This window comes from Emys orbicularis, chromosome 1 (assembly GCF_028017835.1).
Source record: "Emys orbicularis isolate rEmyOrb1 chromosome 1, rEmyOrb1.hap1, whole genome shotgun sequence".
NCBI lineage: Eukaryota > Metazoa > Chordata > Testudines > Emydidae > Emys > Emys orbicularis.
The window spans coordinates 229,477,197-229,503,042 of NC_088683.1; the positions used below are offsets into that span (position 1 = coordinate 229,477,197).

Consider the following 25,846-nt stretch of genomic DNA (forward strand, 5'->3'; position numbering starts at 1 on the left):
CTAGTATTTCAATAGAGCATGGGGACAGCCTATAGGGAACAGAGACTTTGGAGGGGCAGGGGTCCCCTCAAGTTCCCTCCAGACCCCACTTCAGATCCTCGTACTGTCTTTCTCTCCCCACAGCATATGTCCAAGGGGTTCTTGGAGCAAACAAACAAAAAATGAAAAGTCCTCTCCCCTCTTTCTTCCCTTATAGGGGAGAGGAGAGCATAGAAAATTGAAAAGACACAAGGGTGACCTGGAACTTAGGCAGTCTTCCTGGGTCAGCCTTTAGAACTTAATCTACACAAGGTCCACCTCCAGCCCCTCCTCATGGGGTGTGCTGCTCTGAGGCTGGGCCGTGCAGCTTCAGGAGAGGTGAGGCTTATTGCTGTCTCCCTCTGGGCAGGCCTTTCTCAGCTGTCTGGGACGGGGCAATCTTCTCCCTGTTCACGTCCCCTGCCCTCTTTCCTGTGGCAGGTTTTTCCTTTTGAACATCCCCGCCCCCACCCCGCTCCAGGAAGAACAGGCCTTGCAGGTGTGCCTCATTGGTGCTGACCAGGCCCAGAGTTGCTTATTAGTCCCCTCTTCGTCAGTGTGCAGGTGTGCTCCTTCACAGAGACATGCTGCTGCTGCTTTTTTTTTTTTTTTTTTTAATAATTATTTTTTGGTTCTTCTTTAGCCTTTTCCCTTTAAGCATAACTAAAAATCAATGTTTTATCAAGCTACATCGAGAGGTACTACTCAGCTTCTAGCTAAATCTTTGTCTCTTACTAAAAAAGGCTGTTCTGGATGAATGACGAGTTGGTACAGGAATATCACAGCCTCACCTGGTTGAAGGTAATCTGGCAGTAAGGTCTCCGGCAGCGTATCTGGCAATGGATAACCATTCTTCCTAGCAACAATGAGGTGAAATGCAGCACAGAATTCTGGCAGCGTCAGCGCTCCATCACAGTCTACATCGCTCAGCTCCCTGTGAACATGGTATTCACACATTTCCTGAGCCATTGCAGGAATGAAACATATACACAAACACACACACACAGAGCATATTCTTTATGTAAAAAGGTAACAATTCCCAAGTAAGTGGGATTTTTTTAAAAATACTGTTTATTTTTTTTAAACATTTCCCTTTGAGAAGTGGAACAATCTGACTTTCCAATACTAAGAAGATTTTATATGGGGAAAAAAGTGCTTTCTCTTTATGCCACATCATACAATATTTTCTGTCTGGTATTTCAAAAACTGAAATTTGTCAAGAAATTATATTTGAGTACCCAAATTCAATCTCTCTTTTCGAAATGGTGTTGACAAACTGTTCGGTTGGTCTATGCTAGCACTTAAACCCTATTCAGTACTGTTTCAGGCAGACCGATCAATGCAAACAGTTTTCAGAAAGTGCTTAATTACCAAGTGTAGACCGGCCTTATGAGCTGCACAGCTGGATTAACTAATGCTGGTGGCAGTTTGGACTGTTAGCATTAAACTGCCCATTAGCACTGCTGTTTGTTTAGTTTTAGTTTAAGCGTGAAACAGCAGCAGAGGATTTCAGAAGCACACGAACACAATTTCATAGACTACACCTTCTGGAAAATATTAGAATTCATTTAGTATTAATATAATGGCTAAAATTGAGCAATAGTTACTTCATCACTGTTTGAAAGTGAAGGGACAATGTTTCAAGCAGTCAAGGTTACAGTGAAGACTGAAATGCTCCTCAATTTTAGCAAGATTGAAATGCTCCTCAATTTTAGCACAGGCGTTTTTGCCTGATAAACTATATCATGCAAGATTTCAAATTGCTCCTAGAAAGGAACATTTTCTTTTGTAATGCTATACAGAGCACAATTAATGTTTGTAACATAAATAAAATGTTTTTGGTTATCATAGTGGGTTAAGCAGTTTTTCTTAAATAATTTTTAAATTAAATTCCAATGCTCATTTTTCCCCAGAGAATGTTTCTTTAGCCTTTTTTTTCATGATTCACAACTAGCTTTGAAACTATTCCAGGCAAATTCTCTGAACCCAACAGATGTTTGGGGTCTTGCAAGCTTTTCTCAAAATCTATCTTCATAAAAGTATATAGCTATAGTGAAATAAGAGTTCCCTTTATCAGCATTTTTGGTGAATGTTTAGGACAGTTTGTTCCTCATATCAAGATAGGATGACGATACAAGAACCATTATGTTTATGGAAATATAATAAGATCCTTATAAATTGTAGTGTATACAAGTGCCATCTGCAATGGTCTCTAAACAAACTCATTAAAAACAAGAGTGCTGGCTCGTTAATAAAAGCACTGATGAATTATGCAGATGTACTTATTAAAAATTAGGTATTAATTAGGCCTCATCTCACAAATCACAGCCAGAAACATAAAGCTAACTGAACACATCTAAAATATTCCAAATGTGTTTTTCTTCTAAACCATTTCATGAAATATGTCTTTTCATTGAGCTAATGATGTTTCTTATAATATTCTTAAGAACGGCTATCATTTATATTGCTATTAAAATATCTGCAGTCCTGTTGAGTAAAAGAGTAGCTCTAAAAAGATAACAAGCATGCCAGGAAGATCAACACGCACCCCGCTGCTTGGACCTGAAAGTGATTTTGATGATAAGAGCAATAATTATAATTACTCTAAATACACTTTTTCAATCTAACAAGAACTCTTGAGCTAAAATGTCTTTTAAAACAAGCATCCATATTCTGGGTTATACTACAGTACTCACCATATGTGAGAAAGTTCTGGGATGGGAAGCTTGGATTTTGTGAAGAAATTCTTAGCCACGGAACCTGTCAAGAACAGTGAAACAGGTATTTGATAGGTTTCAGAGGGGTAGCCGTGTTAGTCTGTATCAGCAAAAACAATGAGGAATCCTTGTGGCACCTTAGAGACTAACAAATTTATCTGGGCTAATGCCCAAATAAATTTGTTAGTCTCTAAGGTGCCACAAGGATTGCTAGGCATTTGATATTCATCTTCCAATCTGATTTTGTTTGTTTTTCTATAAAGCTGCAACAGCATCAGCAGCTTGTTATTTCAGAGGGGTAGCCGTGTTAGTCTGTATCAGCAAAAACAATGAGGAATCCTTGTGGCACCTTAGAGACTAACAAATTTATCTGGGCTAATGCCCAAATAAATTTGTTAGTCTCTAAGGTGCCACAAGGATTGCTAGGCATTTGATATTCATCTTCCAATCTGATTTTGTTTGTTTTTCTATAAAGCTGCAACAGCATCAGCAGCTTGTTATTTCACATTCAACAGATGCTCTGATTGTTGGGTACTAGTACAGTTGCTTGGCCATTTGTCTCTTGGTGAGTCACCGAGATGGGACAGGCCAAGCAGAGCGGTTGACCTCATTTCTCTACTTCTCCTCTCCACGTGGGAAAAATATTAATGGATGAAAACATGCCTCAATATTACTATTATCATCATCAGCACGTCATTATGAATACAAAGAAAGGAAAACGGAGATAAATGGCTTCCTTTCCAGAGAAAAGGATGCTTCTAATCACATGCCAAGTATGTGGCAGCAAATGGCCCTGCACCGTCTATGCTACTCCCACAGTGACTTTCTCTGCTTTCAGGCCTGCTGTGGTCCTACCATCATGAAAGAAAAACTAGAGCAGGGATGGCCAACCTGTGGCTTCAGAGCCGCATGTGGCTCTTCAGAGGTTAATATGCAGCTCCTTGCATAGGCGCTTACTCCAGGGCTGGAGTTACAGATGCTAACTTTCCAATGTGCTGGGGTGTGCTCACTGCTCAACCCCCTGCTCTGCCCCAGGCCCTGCCCCCATTCCACCCCTACCCCCAAAGCCCCTGCCCCCAACCCTGCCATGCCCTCACTCCTCCCCCTCCCCCACAGAGCCGCCTGCGCATGCGAAACAGCTGATTGCAGCAGGCAGGAGGCGCTGGAGGGCTGCTGACGTATTACTGTGGCTCTTTGGCAAGGTACATTGGTAAATTCTGGCTCCTTCTCCAGCTCAGGGTGGCCACCCCTGAACTTAGAGGAACCAACTAAGCATCCTGCTACAGTCTTCACTACCAGTTGTGAACATCCTCTGTAGCCCTCCCATAATAAGCAATCTGATTTCCCTCCCAGCCAACAAACCCCTGCTGAGCCCTCTGCAGTGATAAGAAGCTCACTATGCATCCAGCTGCCAAACACTGTCTCGGGCAAATAGGCTACAGGGATGGCAAAAGTCTGCCTTAGACCCTTGCACATTTTACTTCACATAAACCTGCAAAACGTAAGGCCAACCCCGTTCAGAGCCATTATATACAGATCTATAATCCTGCCTCCCACTGCAGTTAATAGTAACTCTGGGTGTGCATGAAATGCAATGTCTGGCCCTATGAGGCTCTCTCTCGGAATAGATACAGCAAACATCTTGCATATTCTAAAGAGTGCATTCTGTTATAAACAAAGTTTACTATATGCAGCTTCATTGGAAATCCACTATGTGTTGAACTTCCATTTTCTTTTCCCTCCTACTAGGAAGATCAGTTGGAGAAGATTTAACCAAGGGGAAAAAACTGATAAAGTGCTAATTTCTGCCAAGATCAAGCAATTATTTTAAAACCTTTGTCTGAGGTCAGAATTCCTGAATCCCGAAGTGTTGGATTGCAATAATATAACCTCAGAGGACCTAGTCAAAATGCCTGTAGTTAAAATCTGTGGCTTTTCCTTGCCAGACTAACTCACAGTACCTAGAATAATTCCTCTCACAAGAAGTCTGGTCAGTGAAAATCTGATTTTTAAGATCAGTTACAATACTGTTACCATATGTGTGCTATGCAGGGTTTACATTTAACCGCTTAAGGGCCAACAACTCAATCCTACAGAGTGCTGAGCATCCTGATATGATCCTGTAGAACAGTTAAACAGATCATTAACTCTAAGCACCTAAACAGTCCCATTGACTTTAATAGGAAAGTAGTTAAGTACATGCTTGTGTTTTGATGGATCAGGCCAGAGCTTGGCACTTTGCAGGACTGAGCCCCAAATGCTGTCTTCAGATTCAAACAATTTATTTTAACTTCCCACTGAATTTTTAAAGTGTGTTTCTATTCTGAAAAATTAGTATGAGAAACTCTCACATTCTTCCTCAAAAGATCTATTCCCAGTGTGTGTTTAGAATCATATCTATTCATTTTAGTGACAAATATACATTTATTTTATTTTTTTATTCCTCTTTTATTCCTGCAGCCACGACAGCTGAGAGAAATAGCTGGACTCTAGTCCTCGTTGTGCATCATCAAAAGATTTTCTTTTTGTTGCTAAATTCCAGTCAACGACACTTGTATAAACTCTCTGAAGAAAATGGGATTGCAAAGTTGTAAGTGAGGACAGCATTTGGCCTGCAGAACATTTATTTCTGATGATGACACACAAGAAAGAATTAACCCAGTTTGGCTCTCAGATCCCAGAGTGAGTTTGCAGGGATGGCAGTTAAGAAAAAATATTTTACCTGTAAACAGAGAGTATGTGGTATTAAAATACACATTTAACCTGTAACCCATTTTGGAGTCATCTTTAACAGTAGAACCACGCTTTAAATAATTTAAAAAAATTCTTCGAAGAAACTATTATTTTACCCACTGTATTATTTTAATGCTTTAATTCAGTGATTCAGTGGGTCACAGGAAGGTGGTAGATGGGTTGCGGGCCTAGGGTTGTAGGCCCTGGGGGAGAAAAAGAGGATTTGGAGGGTGAGGCATTTGAGTATGTGGCGTTGTGACCTGGCGCGCCGGGGTTAGGGTTGCGGTGTTGGGTGCTGGATGCAGGTAGTTGCTGCCCCCTCTGTAGGGCAAGGAGGAGGCAGCAGAGGAGGATGACGACGCTGGTCTATATTTTTGGGCACCCCCATGAATTTGAATCCTGGGTGGGTAGCAAAAGAGAGACAAAATGCAATGGGTAGGTTGGTAACTTTTTTAGAAGTTGTTACTTTAAAAAAAAAAAAAAAATCAACCCTGTCTGGGGCACAAACCTGATCTAAAGATAATTCAAGAAGCTTTCCCTTTATCTACTGTACTTTGCTTTAATTTACAGGCCTTTCATCCTGGTTGTTTTGCTGCACATGCATATTATTTAGTAAATGTTACCTGAAATGAAAGAGTTCAGATCAGGCTGTAGGGATTTGAACTGGTTGATGTAATATTCTCGCTGTTCCTCAGTTATCCTCCAGGGGTCATCTGGGTAATTACTGCTGTCCTGTGGCTCCCTTTCTACTGAAAGAGACTTCAAAAACAGGGCAAAAAGTCACGTGCAAAAGTGCGGGGAAAGCAGCACATACAGACATTTTAAGAAGTCAGGGTCAGTCTGCACATCTAGCAAGCCCTTTTTAAAGAAACGGGAGCAGAAAGGCCCAAGCCGATTAATATCTGTTACAGTTAGGGCTTATTATAAATGCCCATTTGCTCAGAGAAATACAGGAAGTTTCACATGAATGAAGCTAAAATAAAAAACAAACCCAACTACTGCTGAAGATAGAAAGATCACTCCAACTAGTCATGCAATAAGATCCATCTCCCCATATTGGTGTTTTATATTGTCGCCCATCACCAAAGCATCTGAATGCCTTCCACATAAAATGGATAGCAACAGTGAAGTCCCGAGTGAACTCAATGGAGTCACTGGAATGTCTCCATTGGGGTGGGGGAGGAAAGCGGGAAAGCTGATTGGATTAGCTTTTTTTTTTAAATTGTATTTATTTACTTTTTTTAAGGTTGATTTGTATAAGGTTGTGTTTGTTTGTTTGTTTGCATAGAAGGGGATGTCAATGTTGTGAGCATCACTCTTATGGTGGAAAGAAGCAAACATTTAAAATGCTTTGACCTGCATGACAAAATATTTTAGTGACAGAATGTAGGAAAGAATAAGCTACATGCTCCAGCGAAGTTTAAGACCACTCCTCTGGCTAGGCTGTCAACGTGCTCAAACTCAAATATGTGACTTTGTTTTTTAAAATGTGTTAAAAGATCCCCAAAACAGGAAACATCACAAAATAGTACTTTGTGCTAGTTTGAAATTATGTGAGATTTATTGGTTTAAACTACATGATGTTTTAGATACACTGTTTCCCATGAATCAGCTGAGGTTTTCCCATGTGTAAAAAGAAAAAGAAAAAAGAAAAAATTAATCATTGATTTAAAAAAAAAAAAATCAAATTCCTGAGGTTATATTATTTCAAGCCACAGTCTACAGTTCAATAAACATTATTTTAAAACTGTTTAATATTAATGAGACCATAGCTTAGAACAGCTTAAAAACCTAGGTCACTCTTCCATAGAGGAAAGTTTGTAAAAATTCATGGAGAAGTTTTGCTCTGTAGTAGACAGATAAGGGGAACAAAAAACATGACTGGTGATTAAAAAACAACAACCCTAACAGTCATGGGGCTTTATTCTCATTTGTACTAAGACCCTTTTAGAAAGTGCTAATGTGTAAACGTGTAATTCATACCCACTTTGAGGCACCTTTACACTCCAGAGCAGTGTAACAGGGCCTTCGTGTAAATGAGAATCAGGCTCATAGTCTTATTCATGAAACCAGCGGCAAACTTACTGCCTTGTTAATTCACAGTGGCTTTGTCTACACTAGGCTTTTTTTTCTTAAAATTATTATCCACCATTGCTGCCATTGGTGAGGTGCTAGTATGGACAGGCCACTGGTAACATTTGGCATTTTAACCACCATGGCATCTAGATAGGGTGACTAGACAGCAAGTGTGAAAAATTGGGATGGGGGTGGGGAGTAATAGGAGCCCATATAAGAAAAAGCCCCAAATATCAGGACTGTCCCTATAAAATCGGGACATCTGGTCACCCTACATCTAGATTTGCTCTTAGCATGATTAGACAACTTGGTGGCTAAAAATGCCAGTGGTCAATCTAGTCTATACAAATTCCCGCACAGTTGGTTCTACTGGTGAAGCTGCACCATTGGTTGCCACAGTGAGAAATCTGAAGAAATATATCTAATGTACATCTTATGCAGCCAACAAGATAAACAAAGCGTGCAAAATCCAACTAGAAAATACTCAGAAGAACCAGGACTCTGGGCTTGTAACTCAAGTATGCAGTATTTTATCAGAAACATTTTTGTGGTCATGAAATTTTCATCAAAGTTGGACTCAAAATTTGGTACACTATTTAGATTCTCGAGAAGCTTGAAGTATTTTAGACTTCTGTCTGATGCCCCAGAGCTCAAGGAATCTGCAGAGCCTAGCGTCATACAGACAATGCCGCAGCCTCACAGCAACATTGTTTGCCAGTGCAACATAGAACCACTACTGTATTGGCAGCTCAAGAAGGATTTGGCCTGCTCTTTTACAACTAGTCACCAGTGCTGGCCTTTATTGGCATCAGTACTTCCATTAGTTCTTGTGTCACTGGGATGAACTCTCAGGTCCTGTGTCAGGTTGATGGACCAGATGCTGGGGATCTTCTCTGTGAAATAAGAGGATAATTTCTTGCAGCAAGATGTGCTGGGTTCTGAGGTTGAGCAAAGTCAGTTATGTTAACTAGCCAACAAATACCAGTGGACTCCTGGGTGGGCACCAGGCAAGGAGTATAAATGTGTTACTGCTATTTATTTTAGACTTTGGTTGTGGAGTCAGTGGAACAGACTCAGGTGTCAGTCTCTCTCTATTGTTAATGCAGCTGCAGCATGTGTTTCTTTCTTGCCTGACTTACTGGTACTGACATATTTGTGTACTTTGATAAAGTAGGTATATTTTACCCATTTATAGTGGTCTGTAGAGTATTACAAAGTATTACAAATGCAACAAAGGCGCATTTGGGAAAATGGAATTTCCATCTGACCCATCTCTTTGGAAGTTCCTCTTTACAAAACCCTAAAAGAAAGATGAGAGTCATCTGAAAAATCACTGAAGAACTTAATGCTCCATCAAATCATACTTGTTAGTATAATTCCAGAGCTGGCCCTAGCCATGTACCAAACATTTAGCCATAAATGGTCCTGCATATATCCCACTCACACACATACTTTGTCAGCACCCAGGACTTCTCCAATCAATGGGCTGCCACAACCTCCACCTCTTGAAAGATGAACTACAGAGCCCAACCACCTCATTTTAAATACCTGCTTTCTCCCCACTCTAGCTAGTTAAACCCTTCTGATCACCACCCCAGTAATAACAAGTACACTGACCATCTAATCCTTTCTCCAAAATTACCATTTTATCAAAAAGCCATTTTGCACTGAAGAAGAGTTTTGATTAAAAACATTTGACTAGATCTAGTAATTAATCTTCCTAAAGCTCTTTAAGATCCAACATGGAAAGGCTTTAGAAAAATATCATCATCATCAAGGCCAATGACAGGCCACAAAGTTATTTTACTTTGCTCCTACATGTTTGGTCTGAATTCTCCATACACACCAGGCAGGATTTCCTTATGGAGTGCTGCTTCCTTTTTTATTTTCTGCAGCAGCTGAGCTGTGGAAAAAGGGTAATTGCCTTAAACTGAAGCAGAGCAAACATCCAACGGAGGAGGCAGAGGAGGAAGAGAAGCTGATAGGTCAAAGGCCAACCCTGTCTGTCTTCATTAGTGTCTTTGATCCCCATAATGCTACATTCTACAATTCTCTCATGCATACTACTTTAGTTGAACAGCTATGTTATTTTGTGTAATTTCTAAATAATCCTAGAAAAAATGGTGGCAGTACTGAAACAATGAAAACTATTGACCTTATTCAAACCAGCTGATCAAGCAAACAGTCCCAATTCTTCAAGGCAGTTTAAAATAGAATGTAAGTAGCAGAACAAAGCAGAAATAGAATATTACAGGTCAACCTACTCTGCTCCAGTTTAGAGTGCATTGTTTTCATAACTTCTGTCTACAAACTATAGATATAGTTGGCAAGCTTTAAACAAAAGGAAGTATTCAAAATTATCCCCTGGCTACTATGTGATGGAGCTCCGGATAGCCTTGTAGAATTCCTTTGGTGCAGAATTACTGAAATGCATAAATGGAACACTGACGAATAGGTTTTACAGTGCATCATATTTGCCTGTACAGTAAAAAATATGAACACAACCTAATCAATATGGCAAGATATAAAAGATTAATAATTCTTGAAGGAGCTGCAGTCCATTGCGTTCTAAGTAGACATGGGCCAGAGGGAGGGGGGAAACTGACTCTGCTTGAAAAACCCATTCCATCCCTAATCATCTATCCATGCCTCATGTTATTCTTATGTTATGGGGTAGACAGAGTGAGAGCACAGTAAAAAAACAGCCACTTTCATTTAAATAAAAGCAGTTCTGCTGGTAAACATGGCAAGATTTTACCTTAGACCAAAAATCTGTTTCCATAACAGGAAATTTACAATAGACAAATTGGAAAGTTTGCAGAGTTATGGTTTTGAAGCCAGCAGGGAAACGCTGGACCAGTACAAGTAAATCAAACAAAACATCCCACCTAATCTTCTTTATCGTAATTGGGATGATTGAGACAATAAACTGGGTCTACAAATTTGAATGATTTCCTGCACAGGAGCTGGATATCAGGTCATGGCAGTGTGAGTGTCTCAGGGATAACACACTAGATCAAGAAAAAAAATCTCAATTAAATTCATATATTTTAAAGATGTTTTTCTTGTGTTATTAATACCTTAAAATTCTTTCACTTCTGATCATCTAAGAATCTCAATCTAATTTTTCAATATTTATGTTGTTTGCTTACATTTGAATTTCACTCAGCTTAAACAATGAAAATGAACTACCGGTACTCATTTTCAATTTGCTTTCTAGTCAGTTTTGCTTTATACTTCTCCTACACTAGAAGGATGCACCAATCAATGAGCTGCAAATACCAGAGGGGAGTGTTGTTATTTAAACAAACAAACAAACAAATCATCTGAAGAACTTTTATATTTAAATTTCTGAAAACATTTGTATTCATGTTAAGCTTTGTAAAATGTAGTTTTTACAAAACCAAAATTTGGGCTTAACTGAACCCCACAGTCTTCCTTTCTGTGCTTACTTGCAAAATAAAGACTATTTGCCTGGCAGTAGAGACGAGGAGGAAACCTTTGCAGAAGAGAAACAAAATAATGAAGAATACTTTACTCGGCTAAAACTGCAGGGAGATTTTGGTCCTGATTTATTCAAAATGGAACTTGTCTACGTTACTGGGACTAACATCCCCACTTATTTCAAAAAGCACCACTAGAGGGTCAGAGCCTAAGTTTTATGTGTCAGTGACAAGCAGTGTCCCAAATGAGAAGTCACTTTGACAAGAAGTAGAACTTCATGCATTTCTTTTTTTGTTTTATTTATTTATTTAATCCCCAGGCAATTCATTACCCGACTAAGAGAGGAATGTACAAGTGCAGATTTGGATCCATAATTTCCCGTTGCTGGTCCATCTTGTTGGTGTGTAGAATGTCTAGCTTCATAAGAAACTATGCAAATTAAAGAAAAAAAAATCAGAGGAATCAATAAGGTTCCACAAGCTCAAAGTGGAAATTAAACATTACAATACAGAGGTTCATTAAGCTTAATATTATTGTACTACCATTAATTCTGTCCCCTTACCCAAAGCCCTAATTACGTGCTCTCCTCCTATATCATAGTTTCTCTTCTTTAATATTTAGGCATTAACAATAGAAGTTGTCATTTCATCCTATCAGATTGGCATTAATTGCTTTAACAGTTGTTAAAATGCATATTTACATGACAACCAGCAGCAGCCCTAAAATAAACTATTACAGTAAATCAGCTAACTAATGAATGTAGTGAATTCTCAACTGTCATTTTCAAGAGATTTAGGTTTTTCACTTTTTTATTGTTTAAATCTAGTTTGTTTAAAGAGGACATTGTCAAGGAAGACCATAAGACATTGATTTGATCTGTAACAAAACTGTTGAAATTTGACTGCGGAAAATTCTCTGGATCCTAAATACCTGGGTTTTTTGGTTGTTGATCATTCAATTGCCAGAACATTGAAAACAAAAACAATACGCTTCCTACTTTTAGAGCCTCCTAAAACCCGAAGTTTTTTGCTTCCTACTCTGTTATACAGCAATGACACCCTTTTCTAGGAGACGTGCTGACATCAATAATTATTTTCTTATTCAAAAACAGATGCTTTGCAGAGAAAAGTTACTATAGTCCAAAGTTACTTTTAAACAAAATAGTCCCATAAATTTCAGGTAAATTCAGCATTTGCTGAGTGGAAATAGAAAAGGGCTCTAACAGGAGAGATTTCCAGGGTCCTAAGTATGTACTACAAATACAGATAAGAAAATAATAGTTAAACTGAGCTATAACAATTATGCACTTGGCAATGTCTAAATGTTCCACCCTTTAGCTTTGTCCAGTGCACATTAAGAGTCAGAAGAGTAACTAGAATGCCAAATACAGCAGCAGAATAGTACGACAAACAACCGAAATGGCTGGTATTAGAACTGTTAATTTCCTCAGAAACACACACCCAATAATCACTTCTTGATTTGAGACATATTTGATTGACAAGCAAATTCCAAACCTGATTTTTTTTGCCGGTCATCAATAGGCCACTAGTCTTGAATATATCTTTTATTTTTAAAACCCAAATTTATATTTCAAAACAGAGAAGGCCTGATCCTGATGGTATTGCAGGTGCTCAGCACCTCTCCGAATCTGGACTAGAGTTAGCGAAGAAAATCAACAATAATTTCAATTTTCCTAAGGTGAGAAGACTTCCATTCCATCTGCGTAATTTAAGAACAATCCTGTTTTTAAATGAAGATAAATAACTAGACATAGAAGGAGGGCACGCTGGAGCTCTCCTTCAAATCTGTTATTTTGAAATCCAACTTCTTCTGCTGAAGTGTTCAAACTGTAGCACTGTCCTAATGCTATTCAGCATCATTTATACAAAATTTTAGAGTCTCCTGAAAAATGAAAATCAAGGAAACTCAAAATCTTACTAAGGTTACAAAGCAGCTTCCTTTTTAAAGTTATGTTTCTAACCCCTAGTATTGTTATCTATTCTTATCCTGGGCTGGTATCTAGTTTTTTCCCTTACAAATGTGTTTCAATGTCAGAAAGAAGACAGGAAGGAAGTTGTGAAATACACTGCACTACTTGGAAGCTGAGTATGGGGCTCCGTTGCTATGGGGTTACCAGCAACAGAACTTTCAAAAACTATCAAGAAAATAAAATGCATGAATGCCCAGCTAAAGTTCTACTTTAGAGGGGTGGGGAAAAATTGAATGTTCAATGAGCCAGGATCTCTACTTTCTGAACAACACATCGAGTATAAACAGTACTAAAAAGGTTAACACCACACACGCATACACAAACCCAACGCTCGGTAGGCCCCTCCAGGCCCCAATGAAACTGGAATGTTAACAGATTCCTGTATTTTTTTAAGGCCAGAATGGACCAATTAGATCATCTAGTCTGACATCCTGCCTAACACAGGCCATAGAATTTTACCCAGTCACCCCTGTATTGAGACCAATAGCTTGTGTTTGACTAAAGCATACCTTCCAGAAAGGCAACCAGTCTTGATCTGAAGACATTAAGAGTCTTCACATTCAGACTGGATGCCTTTCTGGAGGACATGTTTTAGTGCTCAAGGGGCTCACGGCCTCACAGGATTTTATCATCTTAATGTTTATCTACTTGTATTAATTTTCAGAAGAATCTGACACTCATGTTAGACTTGATTCTACAACCCTTGCTCACTTTGAATAGCACCTTGCTGGAAGTATAAACTGGAGTATAAACTACTGTTCAAAGCAAGGTAAGCCAATAGAGCATGGGACATTCAGCACTCATTACAAGAACCTGCAATCTGATGGGGGGAAGTACGTTAATAGAATGGATTGTGCCATACAAAACAGAATCACTATTTCTGGTAATCTTACAGTTCCTGTTAACACTAATTCCTAGTGCACTGCATTAGAATTGTCATCCAGGACGTGTCCTTACTGTCCTGTGGCTGATTGATCTGGACAGGGCACATGTTGGTACAGTGGAAGGGAATTCCATCGGCAGTGCTTATTTTGAACATCAGAAATCACTGCTTTGTTATGACTTTCATGTGGATAACTAACATATCAATGTGGATGACAGTCAGTACTAACATGAACTTTTAACTAGACGTCCATTTGATTGCGTTAGACTGCTGATGTTTACCACCAATACAAATTTTACTTAATTAAAAAAATTTATAAGAGCTCAGTTTAGTTTAGTCACTTGTAACTGAGGACAACAGCTGAAGAACCAATACATCCCATTCTTCATTCACAGAGATCATGTAAACTCACGGTACCCACACTTGGAGTTGGATGAGAAATGGTTTTCCTATCCCACAAACATTTCCAAGATTAAGAAAATTCTCCCATTCCATATCAGGACAAAACCAAGATTTTTAATTATTTTTTTTAATGAAAACCAGAGAATGAGAAAGGGAGCCAGCCAGCCAGCCACCCAAGAAATGCCAAATGGTTAAAGGACTATCCTGGGACGTGAGAGACCCTGCCTGATTTGGAGCAGACACTTGAATGTGGGTCTGCCACATCACAGGAGAATGGCCTGGCCACTAGTCTATTGGCTATTTTGGGGTGGGTCTCTCTCAATCTCTCTTGTTGGAGAGATTATTATTAAATTATTAAATAGCCACTGGGCCAGTGACAGAGACTGACTCGATAGCCTGGTGATTAGGGCACTCATTGGGGATGTGGCAGACCCTGGTTCAAGTCCCTACCCTGAAACAGGCAGAGCAGCAACTTGAACCTGGGTCATCCACATTGCAGATGAGTGCCCCAACCAACTGGCTCTTCTGGGGTGGGTAGCATTCTCTTTGCTTTTGTCCAGAAATTCTATCTGGGATCTCATAAATCTTTTTAGTCTAACTGGATACCCATTCAATGTTTCAGTTTCAACAAATCAGAATTTTCCAACAAAAAATAGTTTTGGCAGAAGATTCCCAACCAGCTCTACCCACATCAGCTGTCTAGTCCCTTTGAAGAAATGATGATAGATTTTATGCTTTATCTGTGACAGAACATCTATTGGTCATTCACTATCATTTTTAATTATCATTTTATATTACAACAGTTGTTAGAAGCCCCAGTCAGGACTGGTGCCCTATTCTGTTGGGTGCTGTACAAAGATCTAGTAAAGACAGCTCCTGCCCCAAAAAACAGACTCCGCTACACAACTTACAAAGTAACCTGTAAAAACCTATATCCTCCTCCTACTCAGATGAGAGTTATGCTACTGACTTTAATGGCAGCATGATCAAGCCCAAAGTGTCTAAATTGTGGTCATTTGTTTTCTTCTGGGTTCCCATTACATTGGGTTTTTACATTCATGCCTTACTGTTATTTTTGTTATGTAACCAGGAAAATCATTGTTCTCCCTTGCAAACAAAGCCTCACTGTAAATCTGAAAACTAGTACAGCAGTTATTGAAATCAGGAGTGGTTTTTTTTTTTAATATTAAAAAAAACATGCTTATGCACCAAAACATTCACAGTACTCAATCACTAACATATATTGCACATAGGCTTGCCAAAAACGTGGCAATTAGCATTAATTTGTGAACAGTTGCACACAAATCTACACATGATAATTAATTTACTGGAAAGCAAACAGGAAGAGAGGACTAAATAATCAGAAAGCAAAGCTTCTGCATAAAATAAAAAAAAAGATGGTCGGCTCATTTACTAAAAGACAGATGTAATTAAGTCCAGACATTATTAGGCTGATTCCTTAATTGCATTTGAGATTTGAAGGCACTGGAGGGAAAGAAACAACAGTGTATGACTTGTGCATCCCAGATTTTATCCTACCTCCATGTGGCTGTTCAAGCCCACTCCTTGACTTGCCATAGCCATAACTCAAGGGTATTCTCTGGTAATTAGATGGAGAAGCAGGAGGTGAACACATCGGTGACATGGGAGGAGACTTGGTTTCCTGCTTCAGAAACAACAAAGTGGAATTCTGAGGTGACTACAGAAATAGGTGGAGTAATATTGCATACCAGTTCAATCACATACAGCATGATGTGCAAGGCATAGTAATAACTGACAAATACTCATGCCCCTATTTCCAAAAGAAACGTGATTATAAATGGAAGATGGCAAAGTGATGCTTTGATGTTGAGCCTTGTTCTGGGGGTAAAATACAGCCATATACATCTGAAGGGATTAGAATGAACTCTAAGACATTTTACTTGCCTATATGTCTGGAGAAATATTTTTGTTAAATCTTATTATTACTGGGTATTTTTGGATTTACATATTGTATTTAGGTGTTTGAATTCATTCCCCATTTAAGAAAACTTTTCATTTCAGAAGAAGGCAAACAATGAAAAATAACTAAAAGCACCAATTCAAAGATTTACTTTAAATATTCTGTGAACTGCCTTTGTGGGAAGTAGATTTGTAGATGTTGTCAGATCTAACTTGGAGTTTGTTTCCTTTTTCCTTGAGGATTGAGCTTTTGTAGAAGACAATAATTTACTATATAAACAGAAAAAATATGACTTGCAACACCAAGGCAATAAAAGTCACCTAGGAAGAGTTATAGGTTTGGTGGCAATGCTCTACTAGAATGAAATTATTCACAGAAAACAGATATTTGCGAACTTATTTCCAATTTCATTATTCTATAAGTGCATGCCCCATTAACTCATTAATAATGGTTAGCCTCAGACCAAGTTTGTTATTACTAATACTGTAGGGTTACCATATTTAAAAAATAAAAAAAGAGGACACTCCACGGGGCCCTGGCCCCGCCCCTTTCCCACCCCGGCCCCGCCCCAACTCCGCCCATTCCCCGCCCATTCCCCAAAGTCCCCGCCCTAACTCCCCCTCCTCCCTCCCAGCCACGCGAAAAGGGCTGCCGAAGCGCTACCGGCTTCACGGTTTGCCAGGCAGCCCCCAGACCCTGCGCCCCCGGCCAGCGCTTCCCCAGCGCAGCTGGAGCCCGGGAGGGGAAGCGCCCAGCCGGGGGCGCAGGGTCTGGAGGCTGCCCGGCAAACCTTGAAGCCGGTAGCGCTCGGGCTTCGGGCAGCCCCCATGCCTCCGGACCCCAGCCGGCTCTGTTTAAGAGCCAAGCTGCCCGAGCCAGCGCTACTGGCTTCGTGCAGCCCCCCTTGCCTCCGGACCCCAGCCGCCAGCCGGGCACTTCTCCTCCCCGGCTCCAGCTGCCTCTGTTCCTCCCCTCTCAGACTTCAGCTCTGTTTAAGAGCCAAGCTGCCCGAGCCAGCGCTACCGGTTTCGGGCAGCCCCCCTTGCCTCCGGACCCCAGCCGCCGGAGCAGAGCAGCTGGAGCCGGGGAGGAGAAGTGCCCGGCCGGCGGCTGGGGTCCGGAGGCAAGGGGGGCTGCCCGAAGCCGGTAGCGCTGGCTCGGGCAGCTTGGCTCTTAAACAGAGCCGAAGTCTGAGAGGGGAGGAGCAGAGCAGCCGCGGGAGGGGAAGTGCCCGGACGGTATTTTTCCCGGACATGTTCGGCTTTTTGGCAATTCCCCCCGGACGGGGGTTTGATTGCCGAAAAGCCGGACATGTCCAGGAAAAACCGGACGTATGGTAACCCTATAATACTGGCAGTGCCATAAGTGTGCATGTGCTCTACAGATATATACACTGCCTGCCCCAAGCAGCTTACAGCACAAAACATGATACATGATGAGATGATGTCAGGCAAGGGAAAGGGTCATGCAAATAACAGGAGCTGTGAGATTGCTTGTTTTTATAAGCATGTAAGCATCACACTCACTCTCATTTTTTATAGATTCAGACAATATGAATCTCTTTATGATTCAGCTATTTTTAACTAGGAATTCAGAAGGTCAGAGTGGCAGCAGGATTCATTACTGGAAGAATATTTCCCTGACGGTGGATTTCTAGAACTAGCCTGGTATAACACCTCAAAGGAGATTAGAGGAGAAAGAATATGGTAGGTTTTTTAAGGTCAGGCTTGACAAAGCCTTGGCTGGGATGATTTAGTTAGTGTTGGTGCTGCTTTGAGCAGTGGGTTGGACTAGATGACCTCCTGAGGTCCCTTCCAACCCTGATATTCTATGATTCTAGGTTTCCTCAACCCAAAAACAAGGAGTTGTGACGATGGCAGACCAGTTGCCAGCTCATGCCAAGGCCCTAGGCCTCAACTGGAGACCGACAAATATATAACTGGAACCGGTCTGGCTCATCTGTGTTTTAGTATTGTTAAAATAGGTATTAGAGTTATAAATATGTGGTTAGTGTTTAGACTTTACAGAACGCTTGCAAATTACTGCATGCATTAATCTCACTTGTTATATCTGTATCCAATGTCATAAGGTAATATTTAAGTGTTTGCTCTGTAACTGTAAATCACCAGTCAGGAGAGAAGCATTACCAAGTGTGAAATACTACAGGAAGTATTATCTCCTGCCCAACAAAAGAAGGCCCATAAACACCAAACAAACCATAGGGAACATCAGAAGACAAAAGTTTTTGTTGATTGCTCTCCTCCCCCCATGAATAGGAGATATGCAACTGAATTCCTCCCAGCAGCTGAACTTGCAACTCGAAAGGGCAAGGAATAAAAGGCCCTAACAAGGAGAAACTGTATCTCTATGTTGCTAGGACTTTAGGAAGGCAAGATTTCTAAGCATAAGTGAGGGATCCCAGCTGCTTAGCCTGGGTTAGCCCTAAAGGACATACAGAGTTTGCACATTACAGCAGCTTCTATCACCTTTTGGAACCTAAGACTGTATGTTTATCTGCTTTTAACCTTGTAAATAACTCTCTTATTTCCTTTTCCTAGTTAATGATTCTTTAGATCAGGGGTCGGCAACCTTTCAGAAGTGGTGTGCCGAGTCTTCATTTATTCACTCTGATTTAAGGTTTCGCGTGCCAGTAATACATTTAAACGTTTTTAGAAGGTCTCTTTCTATAAGTCTATAATATATAACTAAACTATTGTTGTATGTAAAGTAAATAAGGTTTTTAAAATGTTTAAGAAGCTTCATTTAAAATTAAATTAAAATGCAGAGCCCCCCCAGACTGGTGGCCAGGACCCGGGCAGTGAGAGTGCCACTGAAAATCAGCTCGCGTGCCACCTTCGGCACGTGTGCCATAGGTTGCCTACCCCTGCTTTAGATAGTTTATCATAGGATTGGCTACAAGCATTGTCACTGGTGTGAGATCTAAGGTGCAATTGACCTAGGCTAAGTGACTGGTCCTTTGGAAAGGGGACTAACTTGAATACTGCTGTGATCTTTGGTGTTAGGGACCATCTATCACTATCTGGGTAGCCAGATCGATCGGAGTACCCAAGGGGACTGTCTAACTCCATGCCTGCAGAGTTCACACTTGATAATTAGTTGGTGAAATCTAAGTATAGAACTCACAACCAATCTGGGGGCCATGGATCAGCGTTCACATTGCACTCCCCATCAGTAAGCATCCCGGGGCAGGGAAGTTAACGATCCAACCAGTGGATCAATTTCAGGGATGAATCCTGGTCATGTGCCACCTGGAGCACGTTGCACATACACTAAGAACACAACCAATCTGGGGTTTGTATCCTGCTTCTTAACAGTCTGCCCTGATGTTGATACTCACGCTCTTGAGCCACTCCAGACAGCTTGACAGGAGTCATGAAGGGCTGTCTATTCTCTTAGCCTTCCAGCATCACTCTTTTCATTAATTATGTTGTCACTAGGGACTGTTCTTATGATAGAGACTCATTAGTTTGGTTGTTGTTTTTTAAACAAAGGCAGTTTTCTACTTTTCCCATCTGCATCCTTCTCTCCCCCGCTAAAAAACAGCAACTTTGAACTACGTAAGCAAAGTTTCTGAAACATTTGCAAAGAATATTACAGCTCTAATGAGCGATGACCCACAGTGATGACTTTATGGTAAATATGGGTGGGGGGAGAAAGAATGTGTGCATTTTGCTGGGTGTGACTAAGTGGGGGATGTTCTTAGTGTTTTGCATGGATACTGTGTGGGTCTCAGTTACCCTGTGTGCTTAACGAGGTGGTGGGAGAGGGTTTGTTGTTACAGAGAACCAAGTGTGACCTCGCTTAGCAGCCAGGACCCCAGACAACTGCCTGGAGATGGGAACCCTAGCGACCAGTGACTGTGGTGACCAGGAGGCCCACCCCAGCTTGGCTGTCAGCAGGTTCTGGCCAGTGGGAGGACAAAGGGCTGAGAGAGGACCCCGGTGACCTGACCAGCTGGTTCCAGCCAGTGGGGAACAAAGGATGGAAGAGAAAGGGCCCAGGCAACCTGTTTATCTGGGACCAAAGACAAAGGACAGGGGAAGAGCTGTTGGGGGAGATGATCTAGGATGATCGGCTGGAAGGAGGGGGCTTCTGGGCTCGGGAGAGGGAGCAGCCAGAGCCCATCTGGATGCAGGAGAGACCTAGATGTACTGTGCTGAGGGTTGCTAGGTCTGAGAGCCCGGAGAGTTTCCTGTGCTGGGTTCAGATGCTCAATAAACCCTCCTGTTTTACGCTGGCTGAGAGTCACTCCAGACTAGAGATCAGGGTTGCATTATTCCCTCTGGGAATGGAGGTCCCGGGGGTCCAGAGCGAGTGGACTCCCCGAGGGGGCCCACGCTGAGAGACAGGCATGCTGAAGGCTCAGAGAAGTGAGGTTCCAGGAGGCGGAGGGGCCTACAGCTTAACCCCCGAGAGTGGACCCCTGAGAAGGACTGGCACACTGAAGGGGGTTCCTCCCAGGGACCATACGGAGCCGAGAGAGAGCACGAGTCCTCTGAGTCCGTGACACTGGGCAAGTTATGTTGATTTGTGTGGGGGCTGAACTGCAGCACTTGAACCAAGTGATCCGCCATCTCCCTCACACAACCAATGAAACTGTTGCATGCAAATTTGCTCTAGAGTAAGGGTAGTGATTGAGTTACCTCTGATAGCACAATGGTCTAGGACTCTTGGCATGGCATAGACACATGCCTTATTATAACTGAATACCTGTGTCACAATTAATGTAATTTGTTAAAACGGATGAGAATTTAAAAATTGGATGGTAACAGACCATGAATCCCAGTGATGATGGAACCTGGTGATATTCTAAACAAAAAGAGCTCTCGAACATGCTTGTAGCAATTTCCATCCCATTACACTGATTTAACAGACATTCTAGGCTTCAGATTGACAGACAGTTACAATCCTGGAATCTTATAGATAGATAATAGGCGAAATACATAATTCTATAAAAGTTCTTGTAAATAAAATCCTCTTGGGATACAGTTGGTACAAGAGAATATCAAAATAAGAGCAAAATCCTGCCAACAATTATTCACATATATAGAGTTAACCTTGCATGGAGTCCTATTGAACTAATGGAATAAGCATCCATGAGTGTAACTGTTTGCAGGATTGGACCCTAAAGTTGCACTATACACGAACATATTTGCCTTAAATAAAGCCTTGTTACCTTTTTATCCCCTTCATCTGATCTTTTGAAGGAATTTTTTTCCAAGGTTGGATGTGGAAGCTGAAATTTAACTCCGTGTATTTCTGCTGCATTTCCATATCTCATTTCAATGTCATTTTTGAGTGCCATAAACCGAGGAAGAGGCAATTCTTCATTAACAGAAAGAAAGAGAAGTTCAATTGAGACTACAGTATATTAAAATTCTTTGAAGCAGTATCGCAGTGCAAAACCAATGAAAAGTTAAACTATAAAATAAGAAATAGCACTAAGAATTACAAAAAAATAACCTATGGAACGTCTGAAATTATTTTTGTCTTAATAGCAAATATTATGAGATTTGCACATACTTTATTACTGTAAAGAGAGAGAGGTGCCTCATTCACAGTATGAAGCCAAGTCTCAAACTCATTTCTGGTCTTAACCCTAGCCAGCACTATTACATATGTTGTTCATTGTTGTCTACAAGTAGTTTCCAGAAGAAACTATGGGAGCAATCCATTTATTAGGGCAAGATCATTGTATCCTCCATGCTGTCACTAGAACAGAAAAAAAGCACCGGAGTTAAACAGACCTATTCAAAGCCTAGTAAGACTGTGGTGTCAGAAATGCTACCATTTGCCATAGCTCAGAAGAACTGAAGAGTGACACTTATAACCTCATGCATCATCCAAAAATCCAATACTGTTCTAAGGAAATTTATCATCTTCTTGTTGCAAACTTCCACTTCTCCACATAGTAAGTTATAAGATCAATACAACAAAAGAAACAGAATAAAGGCTCCTGGAATCAAGTAAAACACGATAGCATCTTTATAATCACTTATACATACAGCTGTTTCTATGAAATCAATCTACTTTTGCTGTACATCACTCATCCATTCCAACAGCTCTACTGTGTTTCTGGGGACAATGTAATTAGTGCTTTTGAAACCTGGAAACATTTCAGCAATTAAGTGGGATATTAATCCAAAGACCATTGTTCATTCACATCTATGCAGTATTTCCAGCTGCTGTATTTATGAAACATACACATTGAATCTCACTTGATTCAGATTGCTAAAGTAGCTAGTTTCTTCTAAAAGTAACCTGATTGTCCTAAAAAGATGCTTAGGATAGACAGAGCAGGAATCTGACTGAAAGTTCCCCAAAAATTTCTATTTAATAATGTCCCCTTGGCAGATTTATGGTTTACTTGTTGGTTTGGGTTTTTTGTTTTTGTTTATTTGTTCTTTTTTTAAATGTAATCCTTCAAAACAAATGCAGAAGCAATGTGAAAATCCCAGCTCTCAGGCTTGATGATCAAACAACATATTTAGTCTTAAAAGTGCTTTAGATAAGATTCTTGACAATTTAATTTTCACTCCCCTGCTGGCTCACAATGATGCAATAGCAAAGATAGCAGGAAGAACTGGGTCCAACATGCAAACACACATCATCAGTCTCAACAAACGCAGTGCTCTGGATTTACTGGTGGAAGATCACAAAGGCTAAAAACTGGGATCTCTTTCAAACACAGTTTTGAAGGTATAATGGCAAATTAAAACACACGTGCGTGTGCACGTGCGCGCACACACACACACACACACACAGAGTCATGGGGATAGTTTTAAAAAATTAAAGTGTAATTTGTAAGTAAAAATGGCATCAAATCTGTGATCCTGCTACAAAACACATATACAGTAAGGTTTTGAAACATGGCACTACCGTGTTATACGTTTCTCAGGCTTATTTCTGCAACATCAATGTAAATACCTTGATACCTCTAGTTCAACTCTGAAAACCTATCCTAATTAATAATGCCTTGATTCTGATTGACACCCAAGTGAGTTCTTTTCAAGGATTTCAAGAATAATATTTAATTCAAATAGAAGGATCAAGAATGACAAAATGGCACAAGATAGCTATGGAAATAAGAGCTTGGAATTCCTATTCCACCTGAAGCAGTTTACATTTTAGCACTAAAATCACTTGATTACAACAGATGCCTTTGGATGGATCCCTGGTTAGTGGGAGTTCAGCAAAAGCTGTGCTAAACTGAATTGTCACTACATAGTTTCTATGTCAAACTGACATAATAGGCCCAGCAGAGGATCAGAATTTGAGATGCCCACTTTGAAGTTTAAATCCTTTGCTTCTGGGCTGGCAGTGCAGGTGGCACAATGGATCTAATTACTTTCATTTATTAGCTATTAGGTTCTCACCAGTAAACATGTTCTTCCATCCCATCCACTTGGGATTTTTAACAAGTTTCTTTTAACAAATATTTTTTTCTGCAGAGAGGTTGTACTTAACATCAAGTTACAATGGAATCCGAACAGCAAATATGTTTGAAATAATCTCTAATGGACACTCTAACACAGCAGTTCTCAAACTGTAGGTCGGGACCCCAAAGTGGGTCACAATTCTATTTTAATGGGGTCGCCAGGACTGGCATTAGACTTGCTGGGGCCCAGGGCTGAAGCCAAAGCCCGAGCCCTACAACCCAGAGCCAAAGGCAGAGCCCAAGGGCTTCAGTCCTGGGTGGCAGGGTCCCCTGCCTGGGGCTGAAGCTCTTGGGCTTAACCCCTTCCCCCCCAACCCAGGGCAGTGGGGCGCAGGTGGGCTCAGGTTTTGGTCCCCCCTCCTGGGGTCCTGTAGTAATTTTTGTTGTCAGAAGGGGGTTACGGTGCAATGAAGTTTGAGAACCCCTGCTGTAACATTTACTGACACAGAGAGTGATTTTGCTACCTGCACCCATTCATTTCAACAGGTCTACTTGCAAAGAAAGACCCCACTCTGTCAAGGTGTTCCCAAGGAGCCCCAACTTCAATAGAGCTCAATGTAGTTGCAGAGATCAGCCTGAGCAGAACTTAAGCCTAAAGTACCACACAGCATGAGTGAGGGTGGCAAAAATGGACCCACAACGATGATTGTCAATTGTCCTGTTATTTCTATAATGCTTTTACGGATGCAGAAGCAATTTGTACTTTTCTATCCATGTAACAACTTTGCACATAGAACCCAAGAATTTCATTGTAAATTTCTACCCATAATTTATGGATTATAAAACTAATTTCACCTCTTCCCCTCCTCCCCCTAAAATATACATATAAATAAATAAATAGGATTTTGCTTTACAAACAAGTTGGAAGAAAAACTAACTGAAGCAAATAATGAACAAAGAATGGTAAAGAAATTAAAGAACAAGCTCGTAGCACACCAAGTAATGTGAGCTACTTACCACTCTTAATGCTCTCTATCCGTACTGGAAGGCCAGACTGCGCTGCAGCAATTAGTTTCAAAGCAACATAAAACTGAGCCGGACCAAAATAACCCACATGTTTTGCCCCACAAAGTTCTGTGATCTAAAAGAGAAAAAATACACACTTTGTAAAATACTTCTCACTCTTTCCTCTTAGGAAACTTGCATTGAGTATTGAAGCAGAGAAGTCTTCTAGAACTAAAAACTCACAAGTCTGTTTGCAGTGCTTTATTAAAAGTGAGCAATCCAGTTCAGGTCACTCTGTATACCTGAATACCCCTGAATTTAAAATAGATAAGTAGTTATTTATTACTCCTTCAAAAAACACTGCAATGTAGCATGGCTGCTATAAAATAGTTAACATGTTTCTACCCAAGAGGTGACTGCATTTCATTAGTAGGTGAAACAATCCCTGTTAGCAAACAGTCTATGAAAGCTCTTTGGGCTGAAAGCTGCACTATAAATAGGAGGTATTAATTTTCACTATCTCTGTCCAACAATAATTCAGATAATCATTCTAACTACAAAATAAAAATCATAAATACCCTAAAACTATTGCAGCAAAATATTTTTGTGAAATGTTAGCCAGGCTTGAAATTAAACTCCTCTCTCAAACACACACACAAGTTAGAAACTACTAGTGCAAATTCACCTACTCTGTTTATTAGACCTCAACATCCTTGTCTATGGAGAAGACAAATTTAGTTTTTCCTCATTCGGTTCACCTGGCCTTCGGGTAAACAAACATTCTCTATGGGCAAGTTTGAAATGCAGACCAAAACTGAGCATATGTCTACCCAGCAAAACAAAACAAAACAAAAAAACCCACAGCAGTGAGTCTCAGAGCCTGAATCAATTGACTCAGACTCATGCTGTGGGGCTAAACATAGCAGTGTAGATGTTCGGGCTGGAGCCTGGGCTGTGAGACCCTCCACTCTCGCAGGGTTTTAAAGCCCGGGCTCCAGCCCAAGCATCTACACTGCCATGTTTAGCCTCGTAGCACAAGCCCAAGTCAGTTGACCTAGGCTCTGACACTTGCTGCCATGGGTTTTTTTTTTTTGCTGTGCAGATGTAACCTGAAATTCAGAAAAGCTCCCAAAACAGACTTCAGTCAGATCTTCAGGTTAGAACGAAGACACATTCCCCAGGGGGTGAACAGGGAAGCCTCAACTTATTTGATAAACTGAATGATGATTCACGTCTC

General features: G+C 40.7%; 1 protein-coding gene across 1 annotated transcript in view; it reads right to left on the reverse strand.

Moving 5' to 3' along the window:
• REPS2 (RALBP1 associated Eps domain containing 2) overlaps window positions 1-25,846 on the reverse strand; it is a 146,325-nt gene that overhangs the window by 83,998 nt on the left and 36,481 nt on the right. Inside the window, exons 2-8 of the mRNA XM_065415348.1 lie at window positions 24,622-24,745; window positions 21,403-21,551; window positions 15,803-15,929; window positions 11,320-11,417; window positions 6,092-6,227; window positions 2,715-2,778; window positions 810-952 (exon numbers count right to left, since the gene is read on the reverse strand). Of these exons, the coding sequence (XP_065271420.1) occupies window positions 810-952; window positions 2,715-2,778; window positions 6,092-6,227; window positions 11,320-11,417; window positions 15,803-15,929; window positions 21,403-21,551; window positions 24,622-24,745 (841 nt within the window). The remainder of the gene's footprint in view (window positions 1-809; window positions 953-2,714; window positions 2,779-6,091; window positions 6,228-11,319; window positions 11,418-15,802; window positions 15,930-21,402; window positions 21,552-24,621; window positions 24,746-25,846) is intronic.